The 21992-nt window shown below is 42.7% G+C and overlaps 1 protein-coding gene across 3 annotated transcripts; it reads left to right on the forward strand.

Annotated features, from left to right (window-relative positions):
• The first annotated feature begins 1595 nt into the window (after window positions 1-1595).
• LOC139418255 (A-kinase anchor protein 10, mitochondrial-like) lies at window positions 1596-21870 on the forward strand. 3 transcript variants are annotated; one of them, XM_071167570.1, is made up of 15 exons: window positions 1597-1813; window positions 4739-4786; window positions 5478-5672; window positions 8227-8760; window positions 9205-9303; window positions 9598-9682; window positions 9879-10002; window positions 10253-10389; window positions 13966-14110; window positions 16187-16351; window positions 16614-16726; window positions 17348-17430; window positions 21258-21310; window positions 21417-21509; window positions 21662-21870. In XM_071167570.1, exons 1-15 carry the CDS (start codon window positions 1792-1794, stop codon window positions 21665-21667), a joined length of 1902 nt encoding a protein of 633 aa, XP_071023671.1. In that variant the 5' UTR covers window positions 1597-1791; the 3' UTR covers window positions 21668-21870. The 3 variants fall into 3 exon arrangements, with proteins under 3 accessions (XP_071023670.1, XP_071023671.1, XP_071023672.1); XM_071167571.1 differs by having other exon boundaries at window positions 17351-17430; XM_071167569.1 differs by lacking the exon at window positions 21662-21870 and having other exon boundaries at window positions 1596-1813; window positions 21417-21611.
• Window positions 21871-21992: the final 122 nt, after the last annotated feature.

Raw genomic sequence — 21992 nt, forward strand, 5'->3', positions numbered from 1 at the left:
CATCTCAAGGATGATCAATGGAAACAGGATCCACCTGAGCTCAATTTCGAGTCTCATAGCAAAGGGTCTGAATTCTTACGTAAATAAAGTATTTCTGTTTTTTTAGTTTTAATACATTTGCAAATTCTAAAAACCTGTTTTCACTTTGTTATTATCGAGTATTGTGTGTAGATTGATCAGGAACATGTTTTATTTAATCAATTTAAGACTAAGACTGTAATGCAACACAATGTGGAAAAAGTCAAAAGGTCTGAATACTTTCCGAATGCACTGTAGTTTTAAGCATGTTTCAGTTTGTTTACAAACATTGCAGTAAAACAAGGTGTAGTGGGCTGTAGTGGAGCGGGTCGATAGCTTGAAGTTCCTCTGTGACCCCATCCCTAAGGAATTATCATGGTCCACACACACCAACACAGCCGTGAAGAAGGCACGACAATACCGCTTCCCCCCCAGGAGGCTGAAAATATTTGGTATGGGTCCCCAGATCCTCAGAAAGTTCTACAACTGTACCATTGAGAGCATCTTGACCGGCTGCATCCCTGCTTGGTATGGCAACTGCTTGGCATCCGACTGCAAGGTGCCCGACTGCACTAACTCTTGACTCATCACATATGCTGCTGCTACTGTTTATTATCTATACTGTTGCCTAGTCACTTTACCCTTACATACATGTACATAATCTACCTCAATTACCTTGTACCCATGCACATGGACTCTGTACTGGTACCCCGGGTATATAGCCAAGTTATTGCGACTCATTGTGTATTTATTCTTTGTGTTCTTGTTTCTATTATTTATATTTTTTCACTCTGCCTTGTTGGGAAGGGCCTGTAAGTATAATTTCACTGTTAGTCTTCACCTGTTGCTTACAAAACATGTGACAAATAAAATGTGAAATCTATTTTTTTTGGTTCTGATGGGGTACTACAGTTGAACTAAGCTCATGATGCATTTATAGGTTATATTCTTCAAGAATCAATGGGTAGCCTACATATTATAATTCCAAAAATGAATGTAGCAACTGCTGATTGCCCCTTTAACCAAGCACAATATTTTGTATTCCCATTGCGATTGATTTAGACTTTTAGAAATTTGAAAATGTTTAAAAGTCTACTTTTGTTTTTCTTTCTGTAAGACCCTGAAGTGCCGAATTGCGTTGGTTTTACTATTATTATCAACATCCACTGTTAACCAAGAGTTGCTGAATATCCTCTTCACTTGAGTTCGCACCTCATGCACGTTGGAGAGCTAGGTTGCGCAGTGTTCCTTTCTATTCCCTTTCGCAGAGGGGTGTAATCATTACTCCAAACAGTTGGACCCGTCCTGTTGCTGAACCTGTCCAATTGAAACGCTAGTTTTCGTTAACTGTTTGGAGTAACGATTACACCCATGGGGCGCAAAACGAACGAAACTGGGCGGGACATACCTGAATTTGTCCAATAGAAACTCTCGTTTTGGGACCATGACTAGGGTTTGGACTAATGATTACACCCCTAGTATAGTGTTCTACAGTAAAATAGTCCCACTGTGGATCCTGCCCTCTACTGTCACTAACAAATAATGCAAGTTTCCCACAACGCTGCCGCATCATCATGTCCGGAAGTGAGACAATATTGACAATATGGCCACTGGTCGCAGAAGGGGGAAGTTTTGGATTTGACAGCCCATTCTCCTCGGTCGTAAATAAACCCATTACCATCGTCAAGAATCGACGTATATGAATGAAGGGACTCGGGAATCCACGGGATGTTGTCATTGAGCTGAGGATACATTCAGAGCGTGAAAATCGTCATGTCGTTTTTCAGAAGGAAAGGTAAGGAAGTATGATAGCCGGCTAGCGCGAGCCAAAGGGCGTAAAGAGGCTCGCGGGAGAGGTTGAGGAATGCGCGATGGCTAGTAATGACAGATGAGAATGCGCTTGACAGGTCTGTGTCAAGTCCACGCCGACAAAATATCCGCTGGATAATATAGCAAATACCAATTTGTTTCTGTAGTTATGTGTTTCAAATCTGAAGAGCTAAAACTGGCAGCCACACGATCTAGCTAATGCAGCTTTCCTTCTTAATAGTTTTTGCTACTGCTAACGTTAAGTAGCTAACGTTAGCTAGCTGATGCTGTGGTGCTAATACTCAGCTAGCTACTAGTTTGCCTGACCATGATTGATAGCAATGACTTCTTGGAGAATGTAGATTATGTTGGTTATTACCTAGATACTAATTAACCTGAAAGCCTTACATTTGGTGATTTCCTAATAATTTCACGGTAATGTTTCTTTAGTTTAGGTCACTGGCTGTCTTCCATGCCAGTCAACTATGCCATGGTGGTTGGATGGATAGCTTCCCATGCAAGTAACGTTATAAGTAGGTTTAGGGCTAGGCATTCTTCATTGGCATGTTGGAAATTTTGGTGGCGTTTAGTTTAATGGCTCTTGGTTAGTTGTCACCAACCGGTCGATCTCCAAGACATTCCTAGTCTATCATCAAACATGTATGTAAAAAAACAACGATAAAATCAAGCCTTCGCATTCTTATTTTTATTAGTTTCGCGCTGTTGAGTGTAGGTGCACTTGATTCAGCTGCCCTAGCGCCGGCAAGTCAAAGTGGTTCCTTTTTTTAACAGTTTCATGTGTCTGGAGGTAGAACTCCGCCTACCCGGCAGGCCTTGAGAGAAAATCAAGTGCAACTGTATTTCCACCGCTGGCCAATCAGATAGCTCAGATCACGGTGTCTGCACAGTTTCTTCGCACTCTAGGACTGTAAAAAGAAACCTCAAACGCACACCAAAGTTGATAATGTGAGATTTAAAAACTTTTAAAACCAACGAATACAGCAAAGAACTGCAGTTTTTATGAGTAAATTCATGTTTAAGTTGTTATGCAGCACTGTCTATAAGCCATACAATGCGCATGTTATGATAATCTATCTTTGTTATTATTTGCGCTTTTATCTTTTTTAACATCGAGGAATAATGCACTTTCTCTGATCATAGGAGTAAGGAGATCATAGAACCTCTGCTCCCTCCCTCCCCTCAGACTGACCATAAGATGCAGGCCGCCAGTCCAGTAAAAAAATGAGAAAATTCAGCTGTGCCTCACAAGTAATAAAATAAATAGTATTTTACCAGTGATCATACAAATACAAATACAACTTCAAAATGGTTTGAGAAGAACAACATTGGCTGGGAAATTCAAGCATAGCCAATATGCAGTGATAATGTATTAGGCCAATAGCCTATGGCACAAACCTCATTGTTACATAACTGTTTTTGATTGGTTAGTGTTGCATAGGTTTGTGCTTTTAAGTCAGGATTTTTCAATCTGAGCGGTAGATCTCGTCTTGCATTTTGACCCAGAACGAGATTTTGATTCAGAAAGGGATTTTGACTCAGAAAATGATTTTGACCCAGAAAGGGATTTTGACTCAGAAAATGATTTTGGCTCAGAAAAGGTTGGTGACCACTGCTCCAGGCTAACTCAGTATTTACCTTGGAATTGTGGTCCGAAGACATAAAAGCAAAAATGATTGCATGTAAATCACTAGCCCAAACTATAGACCTCCATTCCTGGGGCTAGTAAAACACACACAACACACATTTGTCTTGACAGCTACTGTAAAGTATTTGGCCAACAGTGCAAACCATGGATAATATGAAAGGATGATGATAACAATCAGTCATATGCAGAGACCTATTTATATACAGATTGAAATTATAAAGCTCTTTGAGGTGGGTAGACATAACCATGTGCTAACCATCTGATGCCTCTAATGAAAAAGAGCCTTCCATCTTTCCCCCACTTCTCTACCGAACACTGAAAGCACCTCAGGAAAACTATTTATGTCATGCGCAAAAGGTTCACTTTCACCACACAATTGTAACCAGGCATATTCTGTTACTTTATGTAATGGAGGATGACTGAAATGTGTAGAAAAACAGGACTTTGGTTCCAGACTGTTCTTTATGGTGATGATGAGGGTTCTTTGCAGTAACAACATGACAATGAAGTGACATCGAGCTGATAGACCAACGCCACTCTAGTCAATAAACACACCTTGTAAGATAGCAGCCATGCTTCAATGTGAAGAATAACTCTGTTCTATTCCAATTAGGAGTCTCACACAAGTAGTTTTCTCCTCTCTCCTTGTCTTATCTGTGCATGACAGTGAGGGAAATAGTTATAATTATTTGTTTGCTTAACAGTCAAGGTTATCCCACTGTCACAGGCATATCTGTTTCCTGACCAGGCCTAGGCCATTATGTAACTGTATAGTTAAAGGTACTTCGGGATTTTGACTATGAGGCCCTTTATCTACTTCCACTTGTGGATACCATGTTTAGGTCTCTGCCCGGTATGAAGGAAGTTAAAGTTAATTTGGCAAGCCAATGCTAACTAGCATTAGCACAATGACTGGAGGTCTATGGGTATCTGCTACAATGACTGGAGGTCTATGGGTATCTGCTACAATGACTCGAGGTCTATGGGTATCTGCTAGTTAGCATCTTCCTTCAAACTGCACGCAGAGACATACAAATGATATCCACGAGTTCAGGACCGTGTTGCCAAAATCCCAAATTATCCCTTTAAGTTTTCAGTGACACCGCATCATCATCATCCATATGGCTTTACCCTACAATGAAACTCAGGCACAGTATTCCGGTCACTGATCTCACCCTGCATTGTGAATCAAATGTTAGAGCATGCTCTAATTACAATGCTATGTAATTCCTTTTTGACCCATAGCAAAAGGCAAGGAACCCGAGCAACCAGTTGATGCAAAAGTCAATAGTGGTGGGTACCGAACTACTACTACTTTGAAATTATGAATTATAATACTGTGCTGCTGCCGTCTGATGTTTCATTTTTTAGCAGCCCTGAAAATAGAGAGGAAATAAGGTCCTTGTGTGAAGTTCTTTGAAAGCAGTCAAGTGTCTCTTTAGTTGAAGTGTTATGTTCACTCACTCTTTTGAAGGTAGCGGTATTTCCCTCTGAGCTTTCTCTTTTTGTAGGTGTTTATATTTGTCTTTGTAAATGTACTGAGAGAGAATGTATTGATTTAGGTAATAACACACATATATATATATCAGCTAGTAGGCCTAATTTATGTCCAAAGTTCAGACTTTAAATGATTGGGTTTAAGAGTTTTTAGAGAGATGCCAGTGAAGTATTTTATATTCTTAGACAGGCTCAAAGGGCTAAGTTAACATTTACACAGAGCACACTGTCTCGCAATCCCCACACCCCAGCGTTAAAGAAAACAAGTGTCCCTGCACCCACTGAGCTCTAACTGGGCACAGTTATGTACTAGATCACTACACCATTCAGTTAAAGAAGTAGGCCTTTTTCAGAACCCATAACCTCGTACATAACATACTTTGTTGGTGTTTTGGGTTTCTCTCTAGAAAGCGAAGCCTACATTCTGTATTGATCAAAGGAAATAAGATACCTATGTTTCCACCCTCCTCCTCCCCTGTAACCCCAGCCCTGGTAGCCCCAGCAAGCCCCCACTCCCCCTCCCATAGCCTCCGTAACCACCATGCCATCCTGGAGGTGGCGGGGCCCAGCCATGTGGCCATCAACGCCATCTCTGCAAACATGGACTCCTTTGCCCACGGACGCACGGCCATCCTCAAGAAACAGCCCAGCCACATGGAGGCTGCACACTTTGGGGATCTGGGTATGTGCCTCCAGTATTCTTCTGATTTGTCTCATAGTTTTCAGGAAACGTATTCACAAGCGTTTCAGAGAAGAAGTGCTGATTTAGGATTAAGTGACCGCTCTTATTTATTAGAATTTAAAAGGCTAAACTCTCTAGGGCACTGCACCGCTGTGCCACCAGATACTCCGGGTTCGAGCTCAGGCTCTGTCACAGCCAGCCGCGAACGGGAGGTCCATGGGGTGACGCACAATTGGCCTAGCGTCGTCCGGGTTAGGGAGGGTTTGGCCGGTAGGGATAGTACTTGTCTCATCGCGCACTAGCGACTCCCGTGGCGGGCCGGGCGCAGTGCGCGCTAACCAGGTCGCCAGGTGCACGGTGTTTCCTCCGACACATTGGTGCAGCTGGCTTCCGGGTTGGATGCGCGCTGTGTTAAGAAGCAGTGCGGCTTGGTTTGGTTGTGTTTCGGAGGACGCATGGCTTTCGACCTTCGTCTCTCCCGAGCCCGTACGGGAGTTGTAACGATGAGAGAAAGTAGTAACTACTAACAATTGGATACCACGAAATTGGGAAGAAAAGGGGGTTAAATTAAAATAAATAAAAGGCTAAACTCATCCTAGATCTAAGAAAGATAAAAAAAAAGTTATTTAGAGTGATTTTAATGGATGATCTTTCTCTTTTAAGTTCTCCTTCTGACTGGACCGTGTGTGCCAATGCTTCAGCGAGTTGATACAATGTGATAATAGTAGGTGGTGGATATGGTGCTGGTTGAATTGGTTTAAATACCAACAGGCCTGGCCTTTCCACAAGCGATTGGTTCCTAAGTGTAAACTTAAACAACTAAGACCAAATTTTAAGTATGTAGAAAATTGAATGGACCTATATATATTTGTTTATAATATAATCGTTAAGAACTAACAATAACTAAAATAAAAGCTAGACAGTCACTAATAAAATGAATACTACTAAATTCATTGTTTTGCATATTTTTTTATTATTTTAGAGCAAAATAAGCCATGGGAAATGCATAGAATTGCAGGAAACTATTTAAAACTGAAAAATAAATGATCCACTACACATGTTTTTAATTGGTGCAATGACTGGAAGTCTATTCTAGCAGATACCCATAGATTTCCAGTCATTGTGCTAATGCTAGTTACCATTGGCTCGCAAAACGACATCTAACTTTCTTCATACTGGACACAGAGACCTACAAATGGTATCCACTAGTTCATCTGAATTTTGGGAAGTAGATAAAGGGCCTCATTGCCAAAATCCCAAAGTATTCCTTTAAAAATGCTAATATTTCTCAACACCGCCAAGATGGGGGCCTCAAATATTTTTTCTAAAATGTATCCACCCCGACGGACTGACCGTGCTCATTGCCATGTCCTCTGCCATGCCCACCACCTAAGCCCCTTTTTTATCCAGAAAAAACCCTGTACTGAAGTTTTCTGGGTTCATTAAATGGCGACCTGTACATAGTACTTAAATCAATCAACTAACCTAACCAAACCTACATGTACATATTACCTCAATCGATCACCCCAACTACCTCGTATCCCAGTAAACTGACCTTGTTACCGGAATTCCTTGTCTATAGCCTTTGTATAGCCTCATCATTGTTATTTTGTGTTATTATATTGTGTTACTATTTTATTTTTATCCATTTGTCAAATTTTCTTAACTTTTAACTGCATTGTTGGGAAAGGGTTTGTAAGTAAGCATTTCATGGTAAAGTTACTACAACACTTGTTGTATTCAGCGCACGTGACAAATACTTTATTTGATTATGATACATAAGAACTCCCTAAATCTTATTTTCTCTGATGTAGGCTATTTAAATGAACCATTTCATAAATAGGTAGATATCAGGCACTAGATTTATAGTGCCACAGCAGCCAGCTACATCAGTAATGTTTATGATAGTGCTGGGACAGGTCTTTACTTACCGGTGTTGGGGGAGGGGGGGGCCTTGAAATGCAGTAGGGTAGCGTGACTATACTGTGCTACAGTGACTAGACCCCAGACAGTGCTCTGAGGGTGTGAACTCTTGTACAGGAGCGAGAGAGAGAAAGGGAGGGGTGGCGGGAGAGAGGAGTGAAGGGGTGGGAGAGGGTGCTGAGCTGCCGGTTATCAGTCATACGTGGCAGCCTGCCCACTCTCTGGAGCTGATACTAGGAGCACACAACACTCATCACAAAACACCAGATCACTGTTTAGTGCTCCTACTCTAGTCCATTATGTAATGGAGGCCTCCAGCCAGGCTTCAGTCATACATTCACATGGCCTCCCTGATCATATGACCCGGGAACAGTGCCATAGTTGAATAGGTTTTAGATAAGTATTATTTTTATATTATGGATGATCGTGTGTGGTTTCATTCAGTATGCTGTGGTCCGCTGTGTCTGTTTAGGCTGGGTTAGACTTTGTAAGAACGGATTATGTAGAAAGGGCTTTATAAAGACGTTTGATTGATGTTTTGATTGGTTCATTGTGTGTTTCAGAACGGTCCAGTGTGATCATACTGTATGGTTGTACAGTGGTTTTATTCAGTATTATGGTGTGTTTTCAGGGCACTCCAGTGTGAACTACCTGGCCTCTGAGACGCGTTCACGCCTGTCTAAGACAGTGGACCAGATCCTGCGGGACAATGTGGCCATGCCCTACTACATCCAGTTCCAGGAGGCCCGTGGGTCCGACCACTTGGTCCGCTTTTGGCTGGAGGCAGAGAGCTTCCGCTCAACCAGCTGGTGCCGGGTCCGGGCCAACAGTCTCAACTCCATCAAACACAGCTCCCTTGCCGAGCCTGCCTCCACCCCTGTCTCCCCCGACCCCTCCTCCCCCCCAGACATGGACCTACCCTCCGTCCCCAGGCCCCCCTCATCTCACCCCCTTACCCCCAGCCCCCAGGAGATAAACAGTAACAGTAGTGAAGGCCCCACTGCGCAGCTCGTCCACAGGGACTCCTTTAGCTCCTTAGTGGACCAGAGGCCAGGCACCCCCAGCAGGGAAGATACCCCCCCCAGGCAGAATTCCAGGACAGGGACCCCCTTCAAGCTGCAGTCCACCCACGCCCTCAAGGAGCTCTCAGACAAGCTCATGAAGAGTATGTTTGACTGGTCTTCATAAATAAATATGTAAATCAAAATCTGTTCTTATTTTACCTGTACAAATAATGGTTAAGTAAGTAGCCTGGAGTCTGTCTGAGCCGGCTGGTGGTGAATGTTACAGAGAGACGCTATGGCTGTTCTCACAATCCTTTTTTATGAGTTGGGCTATAATTTGTGTTTTTATGCATGTTTGGGTTGGGCCATAATGTCTGTACCATAATTTCCCTATATTCCTACCTTACTGTTATGACTGCATAACACTCTGACTAGGTAAGGGTAGTGTATTCGCTATATTTGTTCTAATCTCCACCATGTGAAACAACTGGCTGTGAGAATAAGTTTAATTTATTTTAATTGCACGTTGAAGGTAACAATATTTGAGTTGTACACAATTTGACACCTGTGACAGACTGTTAACCATTTTCACCTGTGTGTTGTAGGTATAGAGAGAGATGCAGTGAACATCTTCACCAAGTACATCTCTCCAGACGCTGCTAGGCCCATCCCCATCACAGAACAGATTAGAAACGACATAGTCGGTAAGAAATGAGTACCCCCACCTGTTTTCCATTAGTATTGACTTTAACTGTAAGACAGTGCAGTCTCCGTGTGTGTGTCTGTGTGTGTGTGTACTGTACGAGTATTTTATCAGAACTGTATGAGTACTGTATGCATTCCTATGAAGGTTAGACCTAGTTAAAGATCAAATCTGCCCTAATCCTCTCTCGTCTGTGAAGTACATTTAACAAAGTTTCAGGATAACTAACTTGTGGATGAATTGATAATCCGTTGTGTGATTGTGACTGTTTTAGTCCCTTTCTCCACTTTGCCAGCTAAAATCTGTGGCGAGGATGGAATGGTGGACCCAAACTGCTTTGTCATTGCACAGTCAGTCGTCTTCTCCATCATGGAGCAACAGTACGTTTTAGATTCTCCAGTCTTCATGTTCTAGTATCCATTGAAAGATTGACAATTTCTCATATGAGTTCATGTTGAATGCCAGTGTTTTCTGTATGGTTCATGATTTGTCTCCTATGATTAAAGGGTAACCACTCGTATATCCACTCTTATATCATAAATGTAAATGTGATCACATATCATTTATATTTCCCAGGCACTTTAGTGAATTCTTGCGCAGCCATCATTTCTGTAAGTACCAGATGGAAGTGTTGACCAGTGGCTCAGTGTTTCTGGCAGACATCTTGTTCTGTGAGTCGGCCCTATTCTACTTCTCTGAGGTGAGCACAACAACTGGACCCCACAATTGATGTTGTTTAAACACAACCACAGTATGTTATAAAGTTAATTCATATTAATTGCTGTTTTATTCATTGGTGTTATTGCTGTTAGTGCTACTGGTGTTTCTAATCTATTTGTTTCTATTCTATTCTTCTCTATTCTACTTGACATTAGTGTCATATGGTAGGTGTTAATAGAAGAGTCATTGGTAATGAAGCTAACATGGTGTGTGTCTGTGTGTCTCCCCAGTACATGGAGAAGGAGGACGCTGTGAATATCCTGCAGTTCTGGCTGGCAGCAGATAACTTCCAGGACCAGCTGGCTGCAATGGCGGGACAATACGATGGCCAGGAGGCCCAGAATGACGCCATGATCCTCTATGACAAGTAAGCCATCCGTTTCTTTATATACACTGCTCAAAAAAAATAAAGGGAACACTTAAACAACACAATGTAACTCCAGGTCAATCACACTTCTGTGAAATCAAACTGTCCACTTAGGAAGCAACACTGATTGACAATAAATGTCACATGCTGTTGTGCAAATGGAATAGACAACAGGTGGAAATTATAGGCAATTAGCAAGACAACCCCAATAAAGGAGTGGTTCTGCAGGTGGTGACCACAGACCACTTCTCAGTTCCTATGCTTCCTGGCTGATGTTTTGGTCACTTTTGAATGCTGGCGGTGCTTTCACTCTAGTGGTAGCACGAGACGGAGTCTACAACCCACACACGTGGCTCAGGTAGTGCAGCTCATCCAGGATGGCACATCAATGCGAGCTGTGGCAAGAAGGTTTGCTGTGTCTGTCAGCGTAGTGTCCAGAGCATGGAGGCGCTACCAGGAGACAGGTCAGTACATCAGGAAACGTGGAGGAGGCCGTAGGAGGGCAACAACCCAGCAGCAGGACCGCTACCTCCGCCTTTGTGCAAGGAGGAGTAGGAGAAGCACTGCCAGAGCCCTGCAAAATGACCTCCAGCAGGCCACAAATGTGCATGTGTCTGCTCAAACGGTCAGAAACAGACTCCATGAGGGTGGTATGAGGGCCCGGCGTCCACAGGTGGGGGTTGTGCTTACAGCCCAACACCGTGCAGGACGTTTGGCATTTGCCAGAGAACACCAAGATTGGCAAATTCGCCACTGGTGCCCTGTGCTCTTCACAGATGAAAGCAGGTTCACACTGAGCACATGTGACAGACGTGACAGTCTGGAGACGCCGTGGAGAACGTTCTGCTGCCTGCAACATCCTCCAGCATGACCGGTTTCGTGATGGGTCAGTCATGGTGTGGGGTGGCATTTCTTTGGGGGGGCCGCACAGCCCTCCATGTACTCGCCAGAGGTAGCCTGACTGCCATTAGGTACCGAGATGAGATCCTCAGACCCCTTGTGAGACCATATGCTGGTGCGGTTGTCCCTGGGTTCCTCCTAATGCAAGACAATGCTAAACCTCATGTGGCTGGAGAGTGTCAGCAGTTCCTGCAAGAGGAAGGCCTTGATGCTATGGACTGCCCGTTCCCCAGACCTGAATCCAATTGAGCACACATTTTTGAGCAGTGCATAAACTGGCGCCAGTTTATTAGGTTATACCAACCCGTTCATGAAAATGGTTTGCTCCTACAGACGGTGAGTCACGTGGCCATGGCTTGCTATATAAAGAAGGCAGACAGGCATCGATGCATTCAGTTACTGTTCGATTGAACATTAGAATGGGCAAAACTAAGCGACTTTGAGTGGTATGGTTGTCGGTGCCAGGCGTGCCGGATTCAGTATCTCAGAAACGTCCGTCCTCCTGGGCTTTTCACACACGACACTGTCTAGGGTTTATGGTGCGATAAACAAAAACATCCAGTCTCAGAAACGTCCGTCCTCCTGGGCTTTTCACACACGACACTGTCTAGGGTTTATGGTGTGATAAACAAAAACATCCAGTCAGTGGCAGTCTTGTGGGTTAAAACAACTTGTTGATGAGAGAGGTCGCAGAAGAATGGCAAGAATCTTGCAAGCTAACAGGCGGGCCACAAACAGACCAATTACGGCACAGTACAACGGTGTGCAGAACGGAATCTCAGAACGCACAACTCCTTGTCACGGATGGGCTATTGCAGCAGACGATCACATCGTGTTCCACTTCGATCATCTAAAAACAAGAAGAAGCAGCTTCAGCGGTCACGCAATCACCAACACTGAACAATTGAGAAAAACATTCCCTAGTCTGATGAGTCAGTCAGAATTTGGCAGAAGCAGCATGAGTCCATGGCCCCATCCTGCCTGGTGTCAATGGTACAGGCTGGTGGCGGGGATGTAATGGTGTGAGGAATGTTTTCCTGGCAAATGTTAGGTCCCTTGAGACCAATTGAGCAATGATTGAACACCACAGCGTATCTGAACATTGTTGCTGACCAAACCCATTGGAGCAGTGGTCTCCAAGGCATTCCTAGTCAATCACCAAACATTTTGGTTTAAAAAAAACAAAACAATAAAGCCTTGTGTTCCTATTTTGATATATTTGTGGTAGGTGCATTTATTTAGTAGCCCTATTGCCAGGAAGGCAAAGTGTTCCTATTTTGAATCATTTCATGTGTCTGAAGAACTCTGCCTACCCAGCAGGCTCAGAGAGCAAATCAAGTGCAATTATAGGACTATCACTGGCCATTGAGAGGTCAGATCACTGTGCCTGCAAAGTTTCCTCGAGCCATAGACTGTAAAAAGAAGCCTCGAACGCATAGCAAATGTGATACTGTGAGATTTCTAAACGTTTAAAACCATGACTGGAGAGACTCACCGAATACAGCAAAGAGCTGCTGTTTTTATGAGTAACACTTATAAGCCATAAAATGTGTGTTTTCCCTACTTCCATTCACACTGCAAACAGCACTGCAACAGCTGCAATGAATGAGTATAGCAACGTTTTCCGATAAGCTAACATTGCTATTATTAGCGGCTTGTCTTTTCGAATATCAAAGAATATTTAACTTTCTCTGATCATAGGAGTAACAACATGAATTGGTGCATAAGGCAGAAATAATGCAGTGCGACTTAAGTTTTGCCATCAGCTGGAAGACTGTCCCCTTTTCTCAGCGAAGAAAGTCCTGTACAAAAAAAAAAAAAGATTGAGCTCACTCAGCTGTGCATCACAAGTAATACAACAAATGATCTATTACCAGTGTGATCATATACCTAAAATGTTAAAATATAATTTAAAAATGGTCTGAGAAGAACAACATTGGCAGGGCAATTGAAGCAGAGCCAATATACAGTGGTAATTTATTGGGCCTATAGCCTACTGCACAAACCTTATTGCTACAGAACTGTTTTCAATTGGTTAATGTTGCATGGGTTTATATATTTCTTTAAGTCCTGTTTGGAGAAAAAAAATCTGAGTAGTAAATCTTGGCTTGCATTTTGACTCAAAGTGATCTTGACTCAAAAGGTTGGTGACCACTGCAATAGAGCATCTTCGGGATGAGATGGAACAGGCTGTTCACAACATGAATGTACTGCCTTCAAATCTGCAGCAACTGCATGATGCCATTGCGTCAGCATGGACAAACATCCCTGTGGAAAATTTCCGACACATTGTAGAATCCATTCCCCAGAGAATTCGGGCTGTTTTGGAGGAAAAGTGGGTCCGAGCTGGTACTAGATGGGTGTACCTAATAAACTGGCCACTGAGTGTATTTGCTTAATATTTGATGGTTTCACACCATCATTGTCTTTACACTGTATTTGTCTTTACACTGTATTTGTCTTTACACTGTATTTGTCTTTACACTGTATTTGTCTTTACACTGTATTTGTCTTTACACTATATTTGCCTTTATTATATATTTGCCTTTACTATATATTTGCCTTTACTATATGTTCGCCTTCACAATATCTTTGCCTAAACCCCACAGCATTACTCAGTCTGGCTTGTTTATTAGGACACCAGTTTAATAGTGGTGGGATCTGTTCCCTCCCCAGGTATTTCTCACTCCAAGCCACCAAACCGCTGGGTTTCGATGACTCTGTGCGGATGGAGATAGAGTCTAATATATGCCGGGAAGGAGGGCCTCTACCAGACTGCTTCACCACTCCTCTCAGACAGGCCTGGACCACCATGGAAAAGGTGAGGGGTTGAAAGTCACACAGTAACATTTGACTTAAAAACAAAAATAAATTGTCATTTAGCAGACACTCATATTCAGAGTGACTTACAGGAGCAATTAGAGGTAAGTGCCTTGCTGAAGGGCAGAGACAGATGTTTCACCTAGTCGGCTCGGGGATTCAAACCAGAGACCTTCCGGTTACTGGCCCAACTCTCTTAACCTGGGTCAAATACATTTGTTGATACGGGACACACAGGAGTCACTCTGCAAACTCTCAACTGTAAAATCACTAGGAAATTAGATTAAAAAACAACATTATTAGATTGAACCATAAGGTTTAGATTACCAGGGGTTATGGGGTGATTGGCCTTTGGGGTTATTGAAGGTAGTGGTACCAGAGCAATAAATATACAGTTGAAGTCGGAAGTTTACATACACCTTAGCCAAATACATTTAAACTCAGTTTTTCACAATTCCTGACATTTAATCCTAGTAAAAATTCCCTGTCTTAGGCCAGTTAGGATCACCACTTTATTTTAAGAATGTGAAATGTCAGAATAATAGTAGAGAGAATGATTTATTTCAGCTTTTATTTCTTTCATCACATTCCCAGTGGGTCAGAAGTTTACATACACTCAATTAGTATTTGGTAGCATTGCCTTTAAATTGTTTAACTTGGGTCAAACGTTTTGGGTAGCCTTCCACAAGCTTCCCACAATGAGTTGGGTGAATTATGGCCCATTCCTCCTGACAGAGCTGGTGTAAGTGGGTCAGGTTTGTATGCCTTGACTTTGTTGTCTTTAAGCCATTTTGCCACAACTTTGGAAGCATGATTGGGGTCATTCTCCATTTGGAAGACCCATTTGTTACCAAGCTTGACCTTCCTGACTGATGTCTTGAGATGTTGCTTCAATATATCCACACCATTTTCCTACCTCATGATGCCATCTATTTTGTGAAGTACACCAGTCCCTCCTGCAACAAAGCACCCACACGACATGATGCTGCCACCCCCGTGCTTCACGGTTGGGATGGTGTTTTTCAGTTTGCAAGCCTCCCCCAATTGTCATTATAGCCAAACAGTTCTATTTTCGTTTCATCAGACCAGAGGACATTTCTCCAAAAAGTACGATCTTTGTCCCCATGTGCAGTTGCAAACCGTAGTCTGGCTTTTTTATGGCAGTTTTGGAGCAGTGGCTTCTTCCTTGCTGAGCGGCCTTTCAGGTTATGTTGATATAGGACTTGTTTTACTGTGGATATAGATACTTTTGTACCTGTTTCCTCCAGCATCTTCACAGGGTCCTTTGCTGTTGTTCTAGGATTGATTGCACTTTTTGCACCAAAGTTCGTTCATCTCTAGGAGACCGAACGCGTCTCCTTCCTGAGCGGTATGACGGCTGCGTGGTCCTATGGTGTTTATACTTGCGTACTATTGTTTGTACAGATGAACGTGGTACCTTCAGGCGTTTGGAAATTGCTCCCAAGGATGAACCAGACTTGTCGAGGTCTATTTTTTTTTTCTGAGGTCTTGGCTGATTTCTTTTGATTTTCCAATGATGTCAAGCAAACAGGCACTGAGTTTGAAGGTAGGCCTTGAAATACATCCACAGGTCCACCTCCGATAGGCTAATTGACATAATTTGAGTCAATCAGAAGCTTCTAAAAGCATGACATAATTTTCTGGAATTTCCCAAGCTGTTTAAAGGCACAGTCAACTTAGTGTATGTACACTTCTGACCCACTGGAATTGTGAAACAGTGAATTATAAGTGAAAAAATCTGTCTGTAAACAATTGTTGGAAAAATGACTTGTGTCATGCACAAAGTAGATGTTCTAACCAACTTGCCAAAACTACAGTCAACAAGACATTTGTGGAGGGGTTGAAAAAACAAGTTTTAATGACCACAAACTACGTGTATGTAAACTTCAACTGGCTTTGAGTTACTATGTTGTTGCCAAAGGCTAGGGATGATGCTGAAACACTTTGCCGTTCTCTGAAGAAAACGGAAGACCTTTATGACTGAAAGGCATGTCCCTCTTGCATTTTCAAGTTCAACTTTGCTAATTTGAAGTTCATGTCATTTTTCTTCCCTCAGGTCTACATGCCAGGCTTCCTGTCAAGTAACCTTTACTACAAGTATCTGAGTGACCTTATCAACTCTGTCCGAGCGGATGAGTTTGTCCTGGCCAGCGCTCCCGGTCAAGGCGTGGCCCCAGATGGTGACCGCAGCACCAATGCTACCGAGGGTTCTCAAACCCAGGTAGATAACCCCACACTTGACCTGCTCACACCCTGACATTTTCCTAATTTCATGAGACATTTTGAAAAGTTTGTCTATGTGCACTCGAATGAATGAATGATTGTTCAACAGCAGTAGCACTTGTACCTTTGTCTGTTAGTCATTTTCCCTCCTGAACCGTTTAGGAGATAATGAACTTTGAGTAAATGGCTTCGTACGTGGAATATTATTCCCTCTAGTTCTTCTCTAACTGTGCAAAGTATTATATTTGTTCTCATTACAGCAAGCTACCAAAAAGATGGCAGCAGTGAAAATCCTGAAAAATTTTGACGAGGCGATAACGGTGGACATAGCCAGTTTGGATCCAGAGTCCCTGTACCAGCGCCCCTACGCTGGGTAAATCTGCATAACCTCCTCTGGCCTTATCAGATATACATTTTCAGCATTCTCTCAGTATTGTCGTTTGTAAACAACATTTATTATTTCAACTATTTGATCTGGTGTTTTTTCCCCCATATGTTTCTCTACTGGATGATATTTTAGAAAATAGTCAAATAATGGTGCTAAATTTCCCCCATTTCTACCCCTGAACTAGCCTGATTTTACTAATGTAATATTCCCAAAAGGGTTATTTTGATGCAAGCTAAGTAAAGCCAGTGTAATGGCCACTGATGTGTGACCTAAACCACTCCAAATACAAACATGTTATGAATGAATATATGATGTTAAAAAGCATATTTTCTCAGTGTGACCGCAGATTTGTAGGTTATCCCCATTACCTTATAGCAGTCTAATAGGCCAAACACACAGACTGATATAGTGCAGCCCCAGTAGTGTCCTAGTTGCAGTAAGAGATTAGCCTGGTCCCAGATCTGTTTGTGCTGGGACCAAATGACAACGACGATAGGAGTTGGCTGTACAGCACAAACTAATGTGGGACCAGTCTAGTAACAGGGTGCTGTCTCCATAGATATCTGGTATCTATGACATCATTGGCTATGTCCCCTCTCTATTCAGAAGAATGACGTTTGGGAAAGTGAACGAGCTGGGCCAGTTCATCAGGGAGGCCGAACCAGAGCCGGATGTGAAGAAATCCAAGGGTAATTTACATTAACAATCTATACCTTTCTTTCTCTACTTCTCTTTTCTCTTATTTTCTCTCTTTTCCCTCTCTCTTCTCTCCTTTTTTTCTCTCTCTACTGTTCATTGTTGCCTGTATAATTTGTGTCATGTCTCTCAAGCATGCATGGTGTGAGTATTGTCTTTTATTCTAATCCTAACCGCAAAAAGAAAGTAGGTTTAAATATGTGGGGCACCCCAAATACAACGCAAGGTGCTTTTAGTTCTTATAAAAGACTATACAGTATAACATGAATATAATATTTAGGACTTCTTAGAAGAGAATGTTCTCTGAGAACAGAAGAAATCCCTATAAAAGTCCTGGACTAAACCTGTATATGTTGAATGCATTTTCTTAGTAGATTTCATGGCTCTAATCATAAACCAACTTTTCCAGCCCTCAGTTTCTTCCAAATGCATCGATCGCATTCCAAGAGAATTCTGTGCTGTGATAAATGTACCTCATATGTCTAGTATCTTTCAGAGCAGTGGTTCCCAAACTTTTATAGTCCCGTACCCCTTCAAACATTCAATATCCAGCTGCGTACCCCCTCTAGCACAAGGTCAGCGCACTCTCAAATGTTGTTTTTTTGCAATCGTAAGCCTGCCACACACACACACACTATACGATACATTTCTTAAACATAAGAATGAGTGGAGTGTCCCGAGTGGCGCAGTGATCTAAGGCATTGCATCGCAGTGCTAGCTGTGCCACTAGAGATTCTGGGTTTGAGTCCAGGCTCTGTCGCAGCCGGCCGCGACCGGGAGACCCATGGGGCGGCGCACAATTTTCCCAGCATCATATTGTTTAGGGGAGGGTTTGGCCGGCAGGGATGTCCTTGTCCCATCACGCTCTAGAGGCTCTTGTGGCGGGCCGGGCCCAGTGCACGCTGACACGGTTGCCAGGTGTACGGTGTTTCCTCCAACACATTGGTGTGGCTGGCTTCCGGGTTAAGTGGGCATTGTGTCAAGAAGCAGTGCGGCTTGGTTGGGTTGTGTTTCGGAGGACGCACGGCTCTCAACCTTTGCCTCTCCTGAGTCCGTACGGGAGTTGCAGTGATGGGACAAGACTGTAACTACTAATTGGATACCACGAAATTAGGGAGAAAAAGGGGTAATTTAAAAAATAATAACAAGAATGAGTGTGAGTTTTTATTCCAACCTGGCTCGTGGGAAGTGACAAAGAGCTCTTATAGGACCAGGGAACAAATAATAAAATTATAATAATCAATCATTTAGCCCTTTTATTTAGCCATCTTACATATAAAACTTTATTTGTTCATTGAAAATTGTGAATAACTCACCACAGGTTGAGAAGGGTGTGCTTGAAAGTATGCACATAACTCTGCAATGTTGGGTTGTATTGGAGAGAGTCTCAGTCAAATCATTTTCCACACACAGTCTGTGCCTGTATTTCATGTTCATGCTAGTGAGGGCTGAGAATCCACTCTCACATAGGTACAGTGGGGCAAAAAAGTATTTAGTCAGCCACCAATTGTGCAAGTTCTCCCACTTGAAAATTACAGGCCTCTCTCATCTTTTTAAGTGGGAGATCTTGCACAATTGGTGGCTGACTAAATACTTTTTTGCCCCACTGTATGTGGATGCAAAGGGCATCAGTGTCTTAACAGTGTGATTTGCCAAGGCAGGATACTCTGAGCGCAGCCCAATCCAGAAATCTGGCAGTGGCTTCCGATTTTAAATAAGATTTTCACAGAACCGCTTGTTGCAATTTTGATGAGGTTCTCTTGTTCAGATATCGGCAAGTGGACTGGAGGCAGGGCATGAAAGGGATAACGAATCCAGTTGTTAGTGTCATCCGTTTCGGGAAAGTACCTGGGTAATTGCTCACCCAACCCACTCAGGTGCTTTGCTATGTCACATTTTACATTGTCCATAAGCCTGAGTTAATTTGTACACAAACAAATTATACAATGATGGAAAGACCTGTGTGTTGTCCTTGTTAATGCAGACAGAGAAGAGCTCCAACTTCTTAATCATAGGCTCAGTTTTGTCCCGCACATTGAATGTAGTTGAGGAGAGTCCCTGTAATCCTAGATTCAGATCATTCAGGTGAGGAAAAAACATCACCCAGATAGGCCAGTCGTGTGAGAAATCAGTGGTCAGACAAGTGAAAATGATGGTCAGTAAAGAACTTTAAGCTCGTCTCCCAATAAAAAATAAATAAAAACGTGTTAATACTTTGCCCCTTTGATAATCAACTCATTTCTGTGTGTTGTAAAAGCTGTACATGGTCGCTGCCCACATCATTGCATAGTGCAGAAAATACACAAGTGTATTTCAAACTGTCAGGCATTCCCTTGGCAGCTTGAGCCTCTCGGTGGATGCTGCAGTGTACCCAAGTGGCGTCGGGAGCAACTGCATTCCACTATGTCTCCCTGTCATGGCTTTTGCACCATCAGTACAGATACCAACACATCTTGACCAACCAAAGTACATTTGATGTCACAAAGCTGTCCAGAACTTTAAAAATGTAATTTCCGGTTGTCCTGGTTTCCAGTGGTTTGCAGAAGAGGATGTCTTCCTTAATTGACCCCCCATAAACGTAACGGACATATACCAGGAGCTGTGCCAGGACTGCCACGTCTGTTGACTCATCCAGCTGTAATGCATAGAATTCACTGGCTTGTATGCGAAGCAGTAATTGTTTCAAAACATCTCCTGACATGTCACCAATTTGTCGTGAAACAGTGTTGTTGCCCCCAGCAATGCCTTTTCCCCAGCATTGCCCCAGCCATATCTGCGGCAGCAGGAAGAATTAAGTCCTCCACAATAGTATGGGGCTAGCCTGTCCTAGCCAATCGGAAGCTCACCATATAAGATGCTTCTAGCCCCTTCTTATTAATGGTATTTGTTGCTTTTATACATGTCTTACTACTTGAAAGTTGTCTTAATTCTCACTCCAAACACTCTTGTGGCTTATTTTTCATATTGGTATGTTTTGTTTCTAAATGTCTGCACAAGAGTGAAGGATTCATTGAGTTGTGAGATAGTACTTTTGCACATTTAACACACTTTGGCTGAGGAAAGGCACTACTCCCAATCTAAGTGAACCCCAAGTCAATGTAGATCTCATCATATTTGCGCCTCTTCGATGGTCCAATGTCCCTGTTTGTTGTTCGGTGCTTTCCTGGGTAAGGGGGCAGTAGCTCTTCAGCTGCAACAGATTCACAACTGTCAGTGTCCATGCTAGCTGGGCTAACAACATGTAGAATTACTGATACTAGCATTGGATGTGCTTGTGGAAGCAGAACAACTTGTCGTCGACAGGTGCAGGTGTAATACTGCTGGTAGTAGCAGTACTACCAGTAGAGCTGGTATGTGTCTTTATGGACGTGGGCCTTTTTTTTAACCATTTATACATTTTCGAGCAAATGGAATGAGTAACAGCTACGTTTGGCTACATACGTAGTGGAATACCCACGAGAGAGTAACAGTTAATGTGATTAGATGTTCATTATTTGACTAGGCTACCTGTATTTGTCATTGTGTTGTTGTTTCGTTAAACACTAGATGGTTTCATTTTATTTTTGGCAGTGAAACGAGGCTACTCAGGTGAGAAAAAAATCTCACCCAAATGTATAGCCCCGTTGGAAAATATAAATGGACTGTTAGAAAATGTTATTATTATTTAACTTTTTATGTGAATCACATTTTTATTTGCTATACCCACAATGGCATTGCTTACCCCAGTTTGGGAATACCTGTTTCAGAGGAACAATAGATGAGAGGCTTGTCCTCTGAATATTTACATCTTCTTCACTCACTCTTCTCTCTCTCCTCACAGGTTCCATGCTTTCTCTAGCCATGAAGAAACTTGTTCAAGGCAACTCAGATGAGGTGTGTACACCAACAAAACAAGCTCCTCTTGTGTTCAATCTGTTTGAACTAATGAATAATAGGAATGATGAACATATTGAATTGTAACTTTTCTATGTGTGTTTAGGCCCAGGAGGAAATGGCCTGGAAGATCGCTAAGATGATCGTCAATGACGTAGTACACCAGGCGCACCACAATAGTCCTGACAAATCCACCAAAGTATGTCAAATTGTTCCGGATATCTGTATGCCCCAAGCCATTGCATTTATCTAATACAGTAGTCAACTATATCAAATAAAATGACTTCAGTCATGACAAGTTTACTGTTGTATGATGATTGTCCATGTTTCATTATCCATCTCTCTCCCTAGTTATGACCCTCCAGTAGAGAACCAAAAGATTGTCACTCCCTTCATCCTATAGAGACAGACCGTGACAGACGGATGTCACCTAGTCCAGTGATGAACTGCACACTGGATTCACCTTATGGTGAAACACATCAATGAAGGTAGAAGAACAAAAGCATTCCATCATCTCCTGCATCAACTTGTACTGGTTTGTGTGTGAATATATGTGCGTGAGCGAAAGACTTGAAGTATATCGTCGTAACACTATGAAGGTATCTATGAAGCCAACAAGGCGGTTGCACAAAGAGCACCCGACTTCCTTCCTTCCAGAACAAAAAGGAGGGATGACAAACAA

The sequence above is a fragment of the Oncorhynchus clarkii genome, chromosome 10 (genome assembly GCF_045791955.1).
Source record: "Oncorhynchus clarkii lewisi isolate Uvic-CL-2024 chromosome 10, UVic_Ocla_1.0, whole genome shotgun sequence".
Taxonomy (NCBI): domain Eukaryota; kingdom Metazoa; phylum Chordata; class Actinopteri; order Salmoniformes; family Salmonidae; genus Oncorhynchus; species Oncorhynchus clarkii.

What these genes read in the sequence shown, in the direction of transcription:
- LOC139418255 (XM_071167569.1), top strand. Translation starts at nt 1,792, where the DNA reads ATGTCGTTTTTCAGAAGGAAAG. An exon ending in TTCTCCATCATGGAGCAACA is followed by an intron (nt 9,683 to 9,878) that starts GTACGTTTTAGA and finishes TATATTTCCCAG; the next exon opens with GCACTTTAGTGAATTCTTGC. An exon ending in TACCAGCGCCCCTACGCTGG is followed by an intron (nt 16,727 to 17,347) that starts GTAAATCTGCAT and finishes CTCTCTATTCAG; the next exon opens with AAGAATGACGTTTGGGAAAG.